This window comes from Chenopodium quinoa, unplaced genomic scaffold (genome assembly GCF_001683475.1).
Source record: "Chenopodium quinoa cultivar QQ74 unplaced genomic scaffold, ASM168347v1, whole genome shotgun sequence".
In the NCBI taxonomy this organism is placed as follows: Eukaryota; Viridiplantae; Streptophyta; class Magnoliopsida; order Caryophyllales; family Amaranthaceae; genus Chenopodium; species Chenopodium quinoa.
This window is the reverse complement of record NW_018744298.1, coordinates 301,456-317,381: the sequence shown is the minus strand read 5'-3', so window position 1 is coordinate 317,381 and position 15,926 is coordinate 301,456. Positions and strand designations below refer to the sequence as shown.

General features: G+C 35.5%; 1 protein-coding gene across 1 annotated transcript; it reads right to left on the bottom strand.

The window, feature by feature from the left end:
* Positions 1 to 9,241: 9,241 nt before the first annotated feature.
* On the bottom strand, positions 9,242 to 12,828 carry LOC110695432. The gene is made up of 4 exons (XM_021872662.1): positions 12,588 to 12,828; positions 10,367 to 10,393; positions 9,575 to 9,804; positions 9,242 to 9,487 (listed from the first exon to the last, which is right to left on the bottom strand). The coding sequence occupies exons 1-4, from the start codon at positions 12,664 to 12,666 to the stop codon at positions 9,389 to 9,391; spliced, it is 435 nt and encodes a 144-aa protein (XP_021728354.1). The 5' UTR covers positions 12,667 to 12,828; the 3' UTR covers positions 9,242 to 9,388.
* Positions 12,829 to 15,926: the final 3,098 nt, after the last annotated feature.

The window sequence follows — 15,926 nt, the reverse complement described above, 5'->3', positions numbered from 1 at the left end:
GTGTAACAAATCTATTCCCACTGTATCCAAAATTCAAATTTAATCTACACTCTTTAAAAAGTGAGAAGATCAGCAGAACTGTTCCTTATGAATAGTAGGGCAGTGTGCGAACGGTTTTGTCCTTGTCTTGGGATGTTATTTGTGGTCTTGCCATTGGATCTTGAATTCCTTTGCTTTCTACCTCAGCGGTCAGTCCTACTTTTCCTGAATTCACTTGCCATCACTCATTCATTTCCGTTTTCTCTCTCTTTCTTCCTCTGTTATTGTCCTGCCATTTTTCCACTTTTGCTTTTAAGCTTTTACGCTCTTTCATTGAAGGTCAATCTGAGTTTTCCATTGAAGCGTGTTCTGAGCTTCCTTTCTTCCATTATTGCTGAGGTAATTACTTTTGAAATCAAGGTAGAAATAGCATCCTAACCTTGAAGAGTTGAAGTGCAAACCTTAAAACAGTCATATCATCCAAGAATATTAAGATTAATTTAATAATAAAAGTCCAACCATTCATTTCACTTCGTTAATCACTACATATTACATCAACAACAATAAATTAATAGATAAAACACAATAAACTTTTGAATCAACAACCAACACCATACTTAGAGGTGGGCATCGTGCCGTGCAGTGCCGCCACGGGCCGTGCCTGGTGGCGGCTCGTGCCGTGTCGTGTCGTGCCCACCTCCTCGTGGGACGTGCCGTGCCGTGCCCACTTTTGGCACACCCCAGCCCACGGCACGGCACGGCCCACGAGGAGGTGGGCCCACGTGCCTGTCGTGCGGTGCCGTGCCAGGCACCGTGACGGCCCATTTTTTAATTTTTTTTTTTTTTTAAAAAAAAAACTTGTAAAATAATTAAATAAGTATATTTAAATATTTTTATTAATTTATGTTTATGTTTTTGTATTATTAATTTATTATATTGTTAATGTGCTTTTTATTATTAATTTATTATAGTTCTTTTACTCTTTATTATTTATGTTATTAACTTATTATTATACATATTTATTATTATTTAGCAAAAGTAACAATGCACATAATTTAAAAATTTACGAGTGCGATAACACAAAAATTGATGAATAACTTATTTAATTTTATTATAAGTCGGTACGATAAATCGATAATACACTAATTTATAATGATAAAATCGTACAAAAAATTGATGAATAACTTAACTTTATAGCTTATTTTATTATATAGGGTGCAATAATACAAAAAATAGCTATAATTAATAGTATGTAATAATCTAATTATTATTGTTGGTCTTCTTCGTCTTCGTCTTCGTCTTCGTCTTCTTCTTCTTGATCGGCCAATTGTATTGATTGAGAACTAGTAGAACCCAACGTTCCTTCATCGTCGTCGTTTTGTGCATAAGTACGATCTTGGCAGCGAGTTTCGGCATCCAACCAATCCTTGAAACAAACACACATTTCAAGTGTTTCGGGTTTTAGTTTTGTTCTTCTATCATCTAAAACCCTCCCTCATGCACTAAAAGCTCATTCGGAGGCAACGAAGGAGACTTGGATAGCATAAATATCTCGTGCCATTGCCGCCAAAATTGGATGTTTCGTGCTTTGTGATTTCCACCAATCAAGGATGTCGAGGCCGTACTTCTCTTCTTCGTCCATGCCTTTCATGAAGTCGTAACTTAAGTACATTTGCAATTCTGAAACATCGCTTTGTGTTCTCCTAGATGATGATTTGGTACCTGAAAACTTAGACATCATGTTAGCAGCTTGTGCAAATAAACCTTTGGCCTTTTTACTTACGTTTTTGGATGATTGAGAAGGAGGAAATCGAGTCACGGATCCATATTTAGATTCATACACTCTATATAAGGAAAAAAATTGATCGGTTACATTACTTTTATAAGAATCAACATCATCTTAAAAATTCATGCATTGAAAATAAATATCAATTAACAAAAATGTGCCATCATACTTTTACGTAGGATCTAATATAGAAGCAAAAATATAAATCATAGGAATAGTAGCGTAATATTTACGCCATTTTAGCTCAATTGATGGAAGATATCCATCATAATCATGTTGTAATCGGTGTTCATCGAAAAGTTGTGCAAGTAAACATGCATTACTAAGAAAAGAATGAGAAACAAGGATTATAAACAGAAGAAAAACAATGTGTCATACTATACAATAATTGTAAAAACTGCATATATTTTTCACAATTAGACCAATCATCATCTAGTAAAGCATATTGTGGAAATTTTTGATTATAAAAAATTGTCAATGGACCCTTGTACTCGATTGCCCTACTCAACATTTCATAGGTGGAGTTCCACCTAGTTACGCAATCCGTTGATATTTTAATAGTTTTTATCCTTTGTTGCCTGCAAAAACCTTTCCATTCCTGAAATCTCATGTTAGAACTGTTAATAGACAAAATAGCATTTCTAATTTTTTGATAAAATGGACCAATTGCTTGTGTTCCATCCTTCACACACAAGTTAAGAACATGACAAATGCATTTAATATGAAGTGCATCTCCATCTAATATTACATCGGTCAATTGTGATTTAACTAAATTTGCACAAAATGTGATAGAAGTTGCATTATCAAAAGTCATAGACATGATTTTTGACCTAAGATCATATGCATCAATATCTTGCATTAAATGATGAGCAATATTAAGACCGATGTGGGGGTATTCAAGCATTTTAAAATGAATAATGCGTTTTTGTAACAACCAATCACTATCCAACCAATGACAAGTCACACACAAATAGTGATATCCGTAACCACTATCCCATGCATCAGCAATCAAAGAAACTCTACAAGTAAGATTACTTAATTCATCATGTAACTTAATTTTGTACTCTAGAAAAGATTTCATGCATGGCAGCCGACCGGACAGTTTTTCTAGAGAATTTTTTGTGTTGGGATTGTAGTGCTCGGTTGATGTAATTGTTGAAGGGATCATTTTCGGCAAAAAGAAAAGGTTGTTCGGCATGTACTAACATTCTCCCAAGTTCATCTCTATCTCTCTCATAACTATAAGTGAAACCTTGTGGGTGGAATTGAGAAATTTTGGGTTGAGTTGGATCACTAGACGGACCACCACATTTTTTTACATGTCTACTAAGGTGTCCCGTCCCTCCCTTGGTATCGGCCGAGAAAATTTTGTTACATGTCTTACACTTGGCCGTAGTTCCATCTCTACTTAATAGAAAAAATCCCCAAACATTACTCTTTCGCTTGCTATTGACAACTTCCTCTTCGGTACACCATTCTAATGTGTTTGGAATTTGGGTGTTTGGAATTTCAGGGGATTGTTCAGTTGACCCGGTGGCATTTATTTGGCTATATTGGGTAGTTTGATAAGAAAATTCACATTGTTGTGAGCCGTATAAATAAGGCGAGAATTGGTTTACTTGAAATCCCAAACTAGACACATTCCAAGTAGATATATCGTTAAATTGTTGAAATCCTCCCATGGTTTGGGGGTTGAAAAGGGGGCATTGAAGTGTTTGGATTTGGTGATTCCCTACTAGTACTAGTTTGTTTTGACTTGGCTTTTCTAGAGGAGGAAGAAGGGCTCGGGTTTGATGCCATGATTAATAATAATAACAATAATAATATCAACAACAATAATAATACAAATAACAATAAATTAATAAATAATAAATTAATTATACAAATAGTAATAACAATAACAACAATAATAACAACAATAATAATAACAATAACAATAATAATAGTGAGTTAGTGACAAGAACAATAATTATAACAATAATAATAAATTAATTATAACAATAATAATAAATTAATAATAATAATAATAACAATAACAAATTAAAATAACTTTGAGTTAGATCTTACAACGACGCTTCGATTGCTTTCCGATAATTTTCGAACTTATAATTTTTTTTTATATTAACTTTTATAATTGAGAGAATTAAAGATTATATGAGATGTATTTTTTTTTTTGAGAAGTAGAGATTATAAGAGATTAAGAGAGTAGGAATTAGAGAATATGAGAATAAGAGAATAGATGAGTTGTGAAAAAAAATGGAGTAAGAAGTGAAGTATTTATAGTAATTAGGAAGCAAAGTAGCCGTTAATATAGTCGTTAATATGGCCGTTTTTTGCTGTTGGAGAGTGGAGAAAATGGACGTGCCGTGCCGTGCCTCGTGCCGTGCCCGTGCCTCGTGCCTCGTGCCCGTGCCTCGTGTCGTGCCTAGATTTGTGCCTCGTGCCGTGCCTAGAGCCGTGCCTCGTGCCGTGCCGTGTGGGCCGTGCCTGCGTGCCAAAGGCCGTGCCGTGCCGTGCCGATTTCCAAAATCGTTGTTCACGGCCCACGGCCCACGGCCCACGCCTGGGCCGCTGTGCCGTGCCGTGCCGGAGCCGTGCTCGTGCCGGGCCGTGCCTCCGCCGTGCCATGCCCGTGCCGCCCGTGTGCCGGCACGGCCCATGGCTACCTTTAACCATACTAGCTAGTAACTCTCTAAAAAAACATACTTAGTAGTTAGGGCGTAGGATACAATTATACTAAAACAACCCCTATTACTCATCATCTTCACTCTCATCACTCTTACTCTCATCACTCTCTTCTTCCTCTTCATCTTCACTCTCCTCCACATTTTCTTTTCCCTTAGCTTTCTTTTCCTCATCAATCTTGTTGAGCACCTCTTCTTGCTCCTCCGCATCTCCTGTTGCCTCCTCAAGCATCTTGTTCACATCATGGTAGGATGCATCCGAACCCGAGACACCGAGCTTTCTTTTGAGCTTATCAAAAGTAACATCTCCCTCGGCATACGCTTTTGCCACCGCGCCGGCTTTAAAGGTGTACTCGACCGTAGCACCCGCCATCGCCAATTTCGATGCTTTGTCCATAATATCATCATAAATATTTTCATTTTCTTGTTCTTCATTGATGTCTTTAACATCTTCTTCGTTCATGTCAAAAATTATTTCACCTTTTGGAACTTTTGGATTAAAGTTTTTGATTTATTTGAGTTTGGTTATATTTGATATAGCTCTCGAAGAAGACATTTTGATATAGAAAAGTTGTTTGGGTTGAAGTTAGTTATGAGAATGGTTATGAGTTGAATAGCAAGTAAGATAGCAACTTCAAGTAAGATAGTGTTGTTTGGTTTATCTGTCCAAGAATTTCAGCATTGTAGGCGTCAGAACAGGCGGCGAACAGCTTCTCCCATTTTTCAAAGTTGGAGTTGAGGAATAGAGCAGCCCAGGTCCTCTTCATAATGGCCATATAGTCATCATTCATGTCCTGGACGAGGGCCTCCTTGTCCTTTTGCTCCGCCTCCGACAGTTGAGCTTGAATCTGAGCAGGAAGGTCCGCCTCCTGAGTCTGCAGGCGGCTCTTTAGCTTGTTAAGGCGCCTACGCAGGCTTTCTGCCTCCTTCTCCGCCCACCTGAGAGGCTCCATCTCTTCTCTAAGGGCCGCCAAGGAATGCTCCAGCTCTTGAATCTTGGCCCTGGCCGCCTCAAGGTCCTTCTTGACCTGCAAATTGGCTGACGCCTGAGAATAAAGGATGTCAGTCGTAAGATTTCATTTTGGGCTATCTGGAACATAGCCTTGTCAAAATCAGAGGCGGCCATGGCCTTGGCAGACTTTACCTCTCGGTTCTTCTCATTAATGGGCCGATGGAGCCCTTGCACGCGGAGCATAGTCTGCAGGCGTTAGTTAACCAGGCGTCAGTTAAACCAAGCGTCAAATTAAAATAGGTGTCAAATAAACAAGCGGCTTAAACCAATAAAGCATTAAAAAGTGCTAAGTTACCTCAGCCAGGAGAGCCAGGATGGCCTCCAAATTCATGGTGCCGACTCCTGGCACATGGTCCTTCTCCTTAGCAGGAATGGAGCGCAGCATAGTCCTGGCCATCTGGACCAGGTCAATCTCAACAGGGGCGCCTGCACAAAAATAGATTGGTTAAATTCAGTCAAAACAAGGAAAACAAGCCGCCTGGTTCTCATAAAACAGGCGACCCTTCAATCAAATTCACAAAAAGAAAGGCAACTACCTCTAGTATCCCTTGGAGGCCGACTGGTCGCCGGGGTAACAAGCGTCCTAACCCCACTAAGGGGGGTTCCTATTCTGCTTCTCAGCAGAAGGCCGCCTGGCATTCCCAGGCGTGGAGACGTCCCCAGCCGTCTACTTTCAGACTTTGGGGTCCGGCTGGGAAGCAGGAGAGGGCCTAGACGTGTTGCCCTGCAAACAAAATTAAACAAATTAATAAGCAGGCGGTGGGTTTACTAGAGAGATTCTCAGGAGAGGTTCCCAGAGAACCAATCCCATGCTGACACGTGGCAACCCCAATGATTGGGTAAAATGGCGGCTTTTCTAGCCCAATTCCCGAGGAAGCCATGCATTCCTAGGTTTCCGTAACATAGGATGACGACACACATTTCGAGACCCTATAAATAGAGAGATGTTCCCATCATGGGACACATTCAAAAATATACGCAAAAAAACAGAGCAATCATTAATTGCAGATATTCTCTCGGGATCCGAGAAAATACTTTACTTTCTGCACTTTTTACAGACTCCATACACATTCTAACTTGATCGTTGGAGGCGGAACTCCACCCACCCGGAGTCTCCACTATTTTGCAGGTACAGACGTCCAGAGACCAGTCTTGGAATTGTAACTCTCCCGTAGGACATCAAAAAACCTCGAAACACTAATAAGTTCAAATAATTTCAAATCAATACTAATAAGTTCTGATAAGTTCTAATAAGTAAAAATAAGTATTGCATTCTCAAAAAAAAAAAAAAATCAATAAGTATATTAATAAGTTCGGATCAATATTAATAAGTTAAGATGATAAGAAAAATTAAGTTAAATAGAATGGACCCATAAAGCAAGTCATAATTTATTTTTTTATACTAGTACTTCGTATAATTTACATGTCATAATGTGAGTATCAACTACAATGGGAGTATTATTTTTCAGGCGGGTGCATATTTACAAGTTCTATTGACAATGGGGGTATTATTTTTCAGGCGGGTGCATATTTACAAGTTCTATTTACAATGGGAGAAGGAGGGATATAAGGATTATTCCAACCTGACCACAAGGGTTAAAGGCGAAGTTGTAACCACTATTTCAAACCATTCCAAAATTTTAAGATTCTTAAAGCTAAACTTTGAACATGTAGGTAATTAAACGTATAGTGTAAGAGAATGACAAAAGCCTAAAATAAAACAAGAAAAAAGGAAATGAGTGTAGAAGCAAGTATGTATTACACCATTCCTGACTAAGCTAACAATTAGGTACTCACATTTGAGGGTTTTCACCCTTTGAGTACTCACTTTTCTTCACCCTTTAGGTACTCATGCTCAAATTTAGGTTAGTAATCATACCCTTCACCATATCACAGTTAATCCTAATATAATTAACTTGTTATTTAAAAAAATCAATTTTATGGATAAATATAAGTTTTATTTTATCCAACATTGTTTTATATAGTGTCATTATTGCGTGGCTTGCTTTTAGAATGACCAATTATAAATATAATGTACTCTACTCCATATATGTATTCATACAATAATTTTAAAGAGCAAATTTTGTAAAATATTTATTTTAGTATATATTTATGATTTTATTTTTGGATTTAATTCTTGATCAAAGTCTGAGGATTAATAAAATAATCATGTGATATTATTTCCTTGCATCTTTTCAATTTTTGGGACGAATAAGTCTTGTGTATGTAATTAATTTTATTGTAAAACGATCAATTTGAGCGTAACTTTAACTATTTTTATGGTAACTTTAACCACTTAAAGGGTAACTTTTAATTTATCGTTTCTTTGAATTTTGTTTTAATGTGTAATTTCTTATAGATACGTGATCACATATTATAAAAACTAATATGATTAATCTAATACATTATAAGTTTATTTGTAAGATAAAATTTATTATAGAAAAATTATAACTTTTGCAGTATAAAGGGTAACTTTAAGTAATTTTAACATAACTTTAATCCGTTTTACAATACATTAACGTACACCCGCCTTTTTGGAGAATTTGTGTTTTGAGACCGCGTACGTCTTTTAAGTGTTGTATCTATTGTTTTTAATCTGAATCAAAATCTGATCTTGATCATAACCTTTTAATTGTTTCATTTTATTTTGTACGAGTTAATATTGAATTTATCTTTTGTTCCTTTTCTTGTTTCTTGATATTTATAAACAAAAATTGTTTTTTTTTTATAAAAAAAATTAAATATTATGTTAATGGCCTGGTGAGTTAAATCATACCTGTAGTTAACTTACATGATTTGTGGGGGAGAGTACCCAAAAGGTGAAGAGAAAAAAAAGTACTCAAAAGGAGAAAATCCTCAAATTTTGATACCTAATTATTAGCTTAACTCCGCTATTACTCCGTATTTACTAAAGAGATCAAAATTGAAATAAAACTTTGGACAAGTAGGGAAGCAAATGTGTGGTGGAGGATTAACCAAAGCCCAAATATGTTGATTCAAAAGTTTATTGTGTTTTATCTATTAATTTATGGTTGTTGATATAATATGTAGTTATTAACGAAGTGAATATGAATGGTTAGGCTTATATTATTAAATTAATCTTAAATTTCATTATTTCATTAGCAATAATAATGTTTCGTTTTAATTTATTACAGGTATATGAATTTTATCCTTTAATTATAAATAGTATTAATCTAGTCAATTTGATCCTATATTCCCTGAGGTATTTTTTTAATCTAATATCTTAAATTTTTTGATGTGTTAACATCAGTATAATTCTACAAGATAATTTAGAGTACTCTTTCGAATACCAAGTCTTATACACTTACTATTGAATCTGAGCAACTATAAGACTTGGTTACTTACTATTGAATGAGATTATGTGAGCAAATCTTTCTTTTCAAAGACTAAGTCTTATACACTTACTATTGAATGAGATTATTTGAATGTAATCGACATGGATCAATGATTGAATCAGTATGTTGTTCGTCTTATTCCAAACAGTTTACAACCATAAATTGAAGTAATAGTTAAACCAAAAGAGATAAAATATAAGAGATGTCAAACTAATTAGCTTCAATACGTACACTAATTGTTATTCTCCCTCCGTCGCTATACAATTTTTAGGGAATTTGGTTCAAAAAAATGGATAGTACATATGTACTACGAAGCACCATTTATGCAGGAGAAAATAATAATAACAATAAAAACAGTTACAACTACTACAATAAAAATAATAGTTATTATTATTGTTATTAGCAATAATGACGCGTTCGCAAATTGATTTGAATATTTTTTTTAAACCCAAACCAAAGTGCAAAAAAATAGATGTTTAGTTGTTAAATAGATACTAGTTCTCTTACTGTAATAAATACGAAGTAGTTACAAGAAGAATCAAGCAGAAATATCATAACGATGGAAGAAAAATTATAGTTTCTCTTCCTTGCAATCCTTAAGCTCATAGCCACAATACTTTGTCAAATGAGATACAGTAGAGATGCAAGGTTCCCCATACTCTTTAACCTCCTACAACAATAGACAAAATCTTTAGAAGTCTTCATTTTTCTACAAAATTAAAGTGAATTATAAAATCATATGGCAAAGCTAACAAACCTTCATATAAGTCTTGAAGAGATCCTCACACCTCTTACGACCTTTATTTCCAGAATAAGACTGGGCTACGAACCACCGCGTAACTGTTGTAGTCCCAAGCTCTTTGTTCAGAAAAGCAAGTTCTTCTTGAATTGACATGCCACTCTCTTGCTTTCCCAGGGAGGCTAAAAGCTCTTCAACACTTGATAAACCCCGTAAAACGGCAACTTGCTTAAGCATGTCATGATGATCTGGAAGAAATAACATAACATTCACATTATTATTATTTATATCTTTGCACATTTATATCATTTTGCGATAAAAATATGGCTTTAAACAGAGAAGAATTTAGAGAGAGTATTTATGCTGACGCCTTCTACATTCTATATATTGATTCATCTTTTAAGGCCGACCTCAAATTATTTTGGGATTAAGGCTTTGTTGTTGTAGTTGTAGTATTTATATTATTTCTTTGAAGTTGGCAACAAGAGCAAGTGTGCTCATCTCCTTCCAATAGACTTTCATCATCATTCAAGGAAGAAGATTGCTCCCCATGCATGTTTGTTAATCTAACAGTAATTAGTGTATTTCATGTCCTGGCCTCTTTCTTGCAATAATGCTTGTATTTAAGATGTGGTTTCTAATTGTAGTAGAGTTAGGCCTTGTTTTAGTTCAGTCAAATTATGTCCTAATGATACTTGAGCTTCCAAGAATGATCATAAAATAATAAGAGCACCCGTATATATAATTGAGCCCCATGATTTATAAAATATGATACATAAAAGAGAAACAATGGAAAAAATTTCGACTTACAGTAGCCTGGTCCTCCAAGCTTCAATGCTGTTTCAAGGCCAAGTAAAATAACGTGAGAAAGGACTTTCATTGAAAGGAAGAGTATGAAGATTGAGCAATACATGATATAGGGTAAAACAAGAGTACAATACATGATTGAGCGAAAAGAAAGTTGGGACAATATTCTGAAAATTTGTGACATAATTGAGCAATAAAAACAAGGAAAAATAGAAAACAATAATCCCACCTTTGGGTGGTCTTCTCAAAATAGTCCCACATTTACTTAATTTCAAAATAATCCTACCTTTAACTTCAATCTTAATAAAACAAGCCTTTTACCTGTTGCTAAGCTATGGTAACCGATATATCAAGTTAATTGTAGCACTTGTCAAGTTTTCATTGGTTTAGATATTCATTTTTCTTAAAAAGCTTAAAACTATAAAATATAATCAATATCTTTGCAGCTCACATCTTCTGTAATTGTACAGCACCACCCTCATCCAAAAATTCAACCCCTGCCACCACAACTTCCTACCCCAACATCACAACATCTTTGTATGATTGTACCTAACCAATGCAACTTCTAATAGATCTATGTTTCTCGCCCCAGCACCATTCAATCATATCAGCTAAGAATGATTAACGTGTTTAACTACTAAAATTAAGGTTGCAAATCAGGACAAAAAAAGATGCTCCTAGTCTTATCCTGAAAACATGGTACAAGATTTCCAATGGTTAATAATTTGGAATCAATTATAAATCATTCCATAAAACAACTTAATTCTACTAATAAGTTGAACTTGTGTAGTTAAAGTTGAACTTGTGTAGTTAAAAACTTAAAATTGTAAATAAATCACTATAAAGTTCTGTTTATTTAATTAAACCAGAAAAAAATTGATATTTTTAAGGGGAGTTAACCTTTGAAACTCCTGTCATTGAAATCCACCCAAAAACTGATCCATATCAAGGGGCGCACTGAAGTAGCCAGAACAAGATAATATATTTTAGTGTAATCCTCTACTTTCTCCTTATTTCTGCCGTTTCTATTCACCACAATCACACACCATCTTTATACATTTTCTGCCCAAAAAAACCAGTCCATAACAGAATACCACCCAAAGGTGGGATTATTGTTTTCCACTTTTCCTAAAAACAATCATATAAGCCTCATTTCCTCAACCAAAATCACAGATTGACATGCAATTCTACAAAAAAGTGTTATCAAATTGAAGCAACGTCAGTTTGAATTCTTTCACAATTTGACTCATATAAAAGTTACTTTCTGTGTGATCCCTAATAACAATTAAAAAAAAAAAAAAGGGTCAGGCCACTTCAACTCAATTCAGTGAAGATAATGAAACTTAACAAAGAAAAGAGGGTGTACATTGCAGAAGTTAATCAGATCACAAACTAAGGCTTTCATACTTGTACAGGATACAAACTGTTTATCATATGTTAGTTATGGAATAAGGATAAAATGTAGCATTGGATAAACATAAATTAGAACAATCTTTGTTCGCCCGCATAACGGAATTTGGGTGAGGAATTACATAGCTGAATAGGCTGTTCTTTGTTTTATTATATAAGGCCCCAATCTTATGAATTTGGATGAGGAGACTTGAAAATTGGAAAGGATCGGATAGAGGAAGGTGAAAGGTAAAGGACAACCAAAGCAAACTTTAATGAAGGTGATTGAAATCGATATGTGACTATTGGGAAACGGCTTATGGAGTCCCCGAGTTCATCAGAGACACTGAAAACAAAAGGCTGGTGCGCCTTAAATATTGGGAAACGGCTTATGGAGTCCCCAAATTACCAGCTTTTGTACCTTTGCCTTCCAAGTAGTAAAGGTGCAAACAAAAAGTTCAGAGAGTTGAAGATTCTGTAAGTGGTCATAGAGCGAACTACATGAAAATGCAACTCAGAATCTAGATGACCAGACAATATTAAACCCCGGACGACCCTTGCAACCGGGCCTTTTGTACTTTCGGTCCGAAATACCCGACCCGAGTCTTAAACCACCGGGCCCAACCACCCGCCTTTTCAGCCCGAAATCCGCCCGAAACCTAATTTGCTCACCTCTAAGACTAAACGAGACCTCATTCATAATTTCATATCCAGCTAATCTAAACGGAAAATAAAACAAATTGATGATCATACAAAGCAAAACAATTATGAAATTCATCATCCAAATTATGGCAAACGAAAAAGAGAGAATAAATACGGAAAATAAAACTGTAACCTCGGAATAATCGGGAGCGTGACAACCACCCTCCTACGCTTGATTTGCCGCCGCCGCCGACTCTACTGCCTCCGCCCATCGTCTGCGAAAACTAGGCAAGGATGAAGGAGCGTAAACACTAAAAACTTTGTTACTGTACCCTACCTTTGTTCTTGGCTTTATCTACCAAGTAATCCGTGGTAAATTTTGTTACTCTAGTATTTTTAATTGACTAAAGCACCCTTTACTTTACCAAGGTTTAAATAAAAACTAGAAAATTATATCGTATCTTATTTATATTGAAAATATATCACACATGATATATTTTCGTAATCTATTATGCTCAACACATTGGTGTTAGTATTTTCATAAGTATTTATCTTATATGGTCAACACTAGAGGTGGGCACGGATCGTGTCGGCACGGGCCTGGCACGGCGGCCCACCGGTGGGCCGTGGGCCGTACTGTGAACACCAAAACCTGAAACCGGCACGAAACTCGGTCCGCCGGCACTGCACGGCTTCAACGGCTATAACGGCTAAAAAACGGTTATTTTTCTCCAATGGCCATATTAACGGCTAGTTTACCATCCTAATTACTATAAATACTCCACTTCCTCCTCCATTTTTTTCCACAACTCATCTACTCTCTTATTCTCAATTTCTCATATTCTCAATTTCTACTCTCTTATAATCTCTATTTCTCCAAAAAAAAAAAAAAACATCTCATATATAATCTTTAATTCTCTATTTCTCAATTATATAAATTAATTATAAAAAAAAATTATTAGTTCGGGAATTACCGGAAAGCATTGAAGCGTCGTTGTAAGATCTAACTCAATTGTTATTATTATTATTATTGTTATTATTAATTATTAATTATTATTGTTATAATTAATTTATTATTATTGTTATAAACTTATAATTATTGTTGTTATTATTATTATTGTTGTTAATCTTGTTATTATTATTGTTATTATTATTGTTGTTATTGTTATTGTTATTATTATTAATCTTATTATTATTTGTATTAAAAGTTTAAAAACTAATCATGGCATCAAACCCGAACATTTCTTCCTCCTCTAGGAAATCTAAGTAAAAAAGAACTAGTACTAGTAGGGAATCACCAAACTCAAACACTTCAATGCCCCCCTACCATGCCCATGCCCATGCCCAATCCAAACACTTCTATCCCCTTCTTCCATCCCCAAACCATGGAAGGATATCAACATTTTACCGATATGTCTCCTCCTTGGAATGTGCCTAGTCCGGGATTTCAAGTAAACCAATTCTCACATCACTTATACGGCAGTCACGGCACAAAACATGAATTTTCTTATCATACTACCCAAACTAGCCAAACACATGCTACCGGGTCAAGTGAACAATCCCCCGAACTTACAAACACGTTCGAATGGTGTACCGAAGAGGAACTTGTCAATACCAAACGAAAGAGTAATGTTTGGGGATTTTTTCTGTTAAGTAAAGATGGAACTAGGGCTAAGTGTAAGACATGTAGTAGAATTTTCTCGGCCGATACCAAGGGAGGGACTGGACACCTTAGTAGACATGTTTAAAAATGTGGGGAACCTTCTAGTGATCCAACCCAACCCAAAATCTCTCAATTCCACCCACAAGGTTTCACTTACAGTTATGAGAGAGATAGAGATGAACTTGGGAGAATGTTAGTACATGTCGAACAACCTTTTCTTTTTGCCGAAATGATCCTTTCAACAATTACATTAACCGAGCTCTACAACCCCAACACAAAAAAATATCTAGAAAAACTGTCCGTTCTTCTGCCATGAAACAATTTCTAGAATATAAAATGAAATTGCATTATGAATTAAGTAATCTTACTAGTAGAGTTTCTTTAACTGCTGATGCATGGGATAGTGGTTACGGTAATCACTATATGTGTGTGACTTGTCATTGGTAAGATAATTCTTTGTTATTACAAAAACGCATTATTCATTTTAAAATGCTTGAATACCCCCACACCGGTCTTAATATTTCTCATCATTTAATCCAAGCTATTGATGCATATGATCTTAGGTCCAAAGTCATGTCTATGACTTTTGATAATGCAACTTTTATGACATTTAGTGCTAATTTAGTTAAACCACAATTGACCGATGGTCTATTAGATGGAGATGCTCTCCATATTAGATGCATTTGTCATGTTCTTAACTTATGTGTGAAGGATGGAACACAAGCAATTGGTCCATTTTATCACAAAATTAGAAATGCTATTTTGTCCATTAACAGTTCTAACATGAGATTTCAGGAATGGAAAAGTTTTTGCAGGCAACAAAGGATAAAGGCGGTCAAAATTTCAACGGATTGCGTAACTAGGTGGAACTCCACCTATGAAATGTTGAGTAGGGCAATCGAGTACAAGGGTCCATTAACAATTTTTTATAATCAAAAATTTCCACAACTTGCTTTATTAGATGATGATTGGCTTAATTGTGAAAAATATATGCAATATTTACAATTACTGTATAGCATAACACATTGTTTTTCTTCTGTTTATAATCCTTGTGCTCATTCTTTTCTTTATAATGCATGTTTACTTGCACACTTTTTGCTGAACACCGATTAGAACATGATTATGATGGATATCTTCCATCAATGGAGCTAAAATGGTGTAAATATTACACTACTATTCCTTTGATTTATATTTTTGCTTCTATATAAGATCCTAGGCAAAAGTATGATGGCACATTTTTGTTAATTGATATTTATTTTCAAAGCATGAATTATGAAGATGATGTTAATAGTTATAAAAGTAATGTAACCGATCAATTTTTTTCGTTATATAGAGTTTATGAATCTAAATATGGATCTGTGACTCGATTTGCTCCTTCTCAAACATCCAAAAATGTAAGTAAAAGGGCCAAAGGTTTATTTGCACAAGCTGCTAACATGATGTCTAAGTTTTCAGGTACCTAATCATCATCCAGGAGAACACAAAGCGATGTTTCGGAGTTGCAAATGTACTTGAGTTACGACTTCGTGAAAGGCATGGACGACGAAGAGAAGTTCGGCCTCGACTGGTGGAAATCACAAAACTCGAAGCATCCAATTTTGGCGGCAATGACACGAGATATCTATGCTATCAAAGTTTCCTCCGTTGCCTCCGAACGAGCTTTTAGTGCATCATGGAGGGTTTTGGACGATCGAAGAACAAAACTCAAACCCAAAACACTTGAATTATGTGTTTGTTTCAAGGATTGGTTGGATGCCGAAGCTCGCTGCCAAGATCGTACTTATGCACAAAACGACGACGATGATGAAGGAACGTGGGGTTCTGCTGGTTCTCAATCAATGCAATTAGCCGACGAACAAGATGAAGATG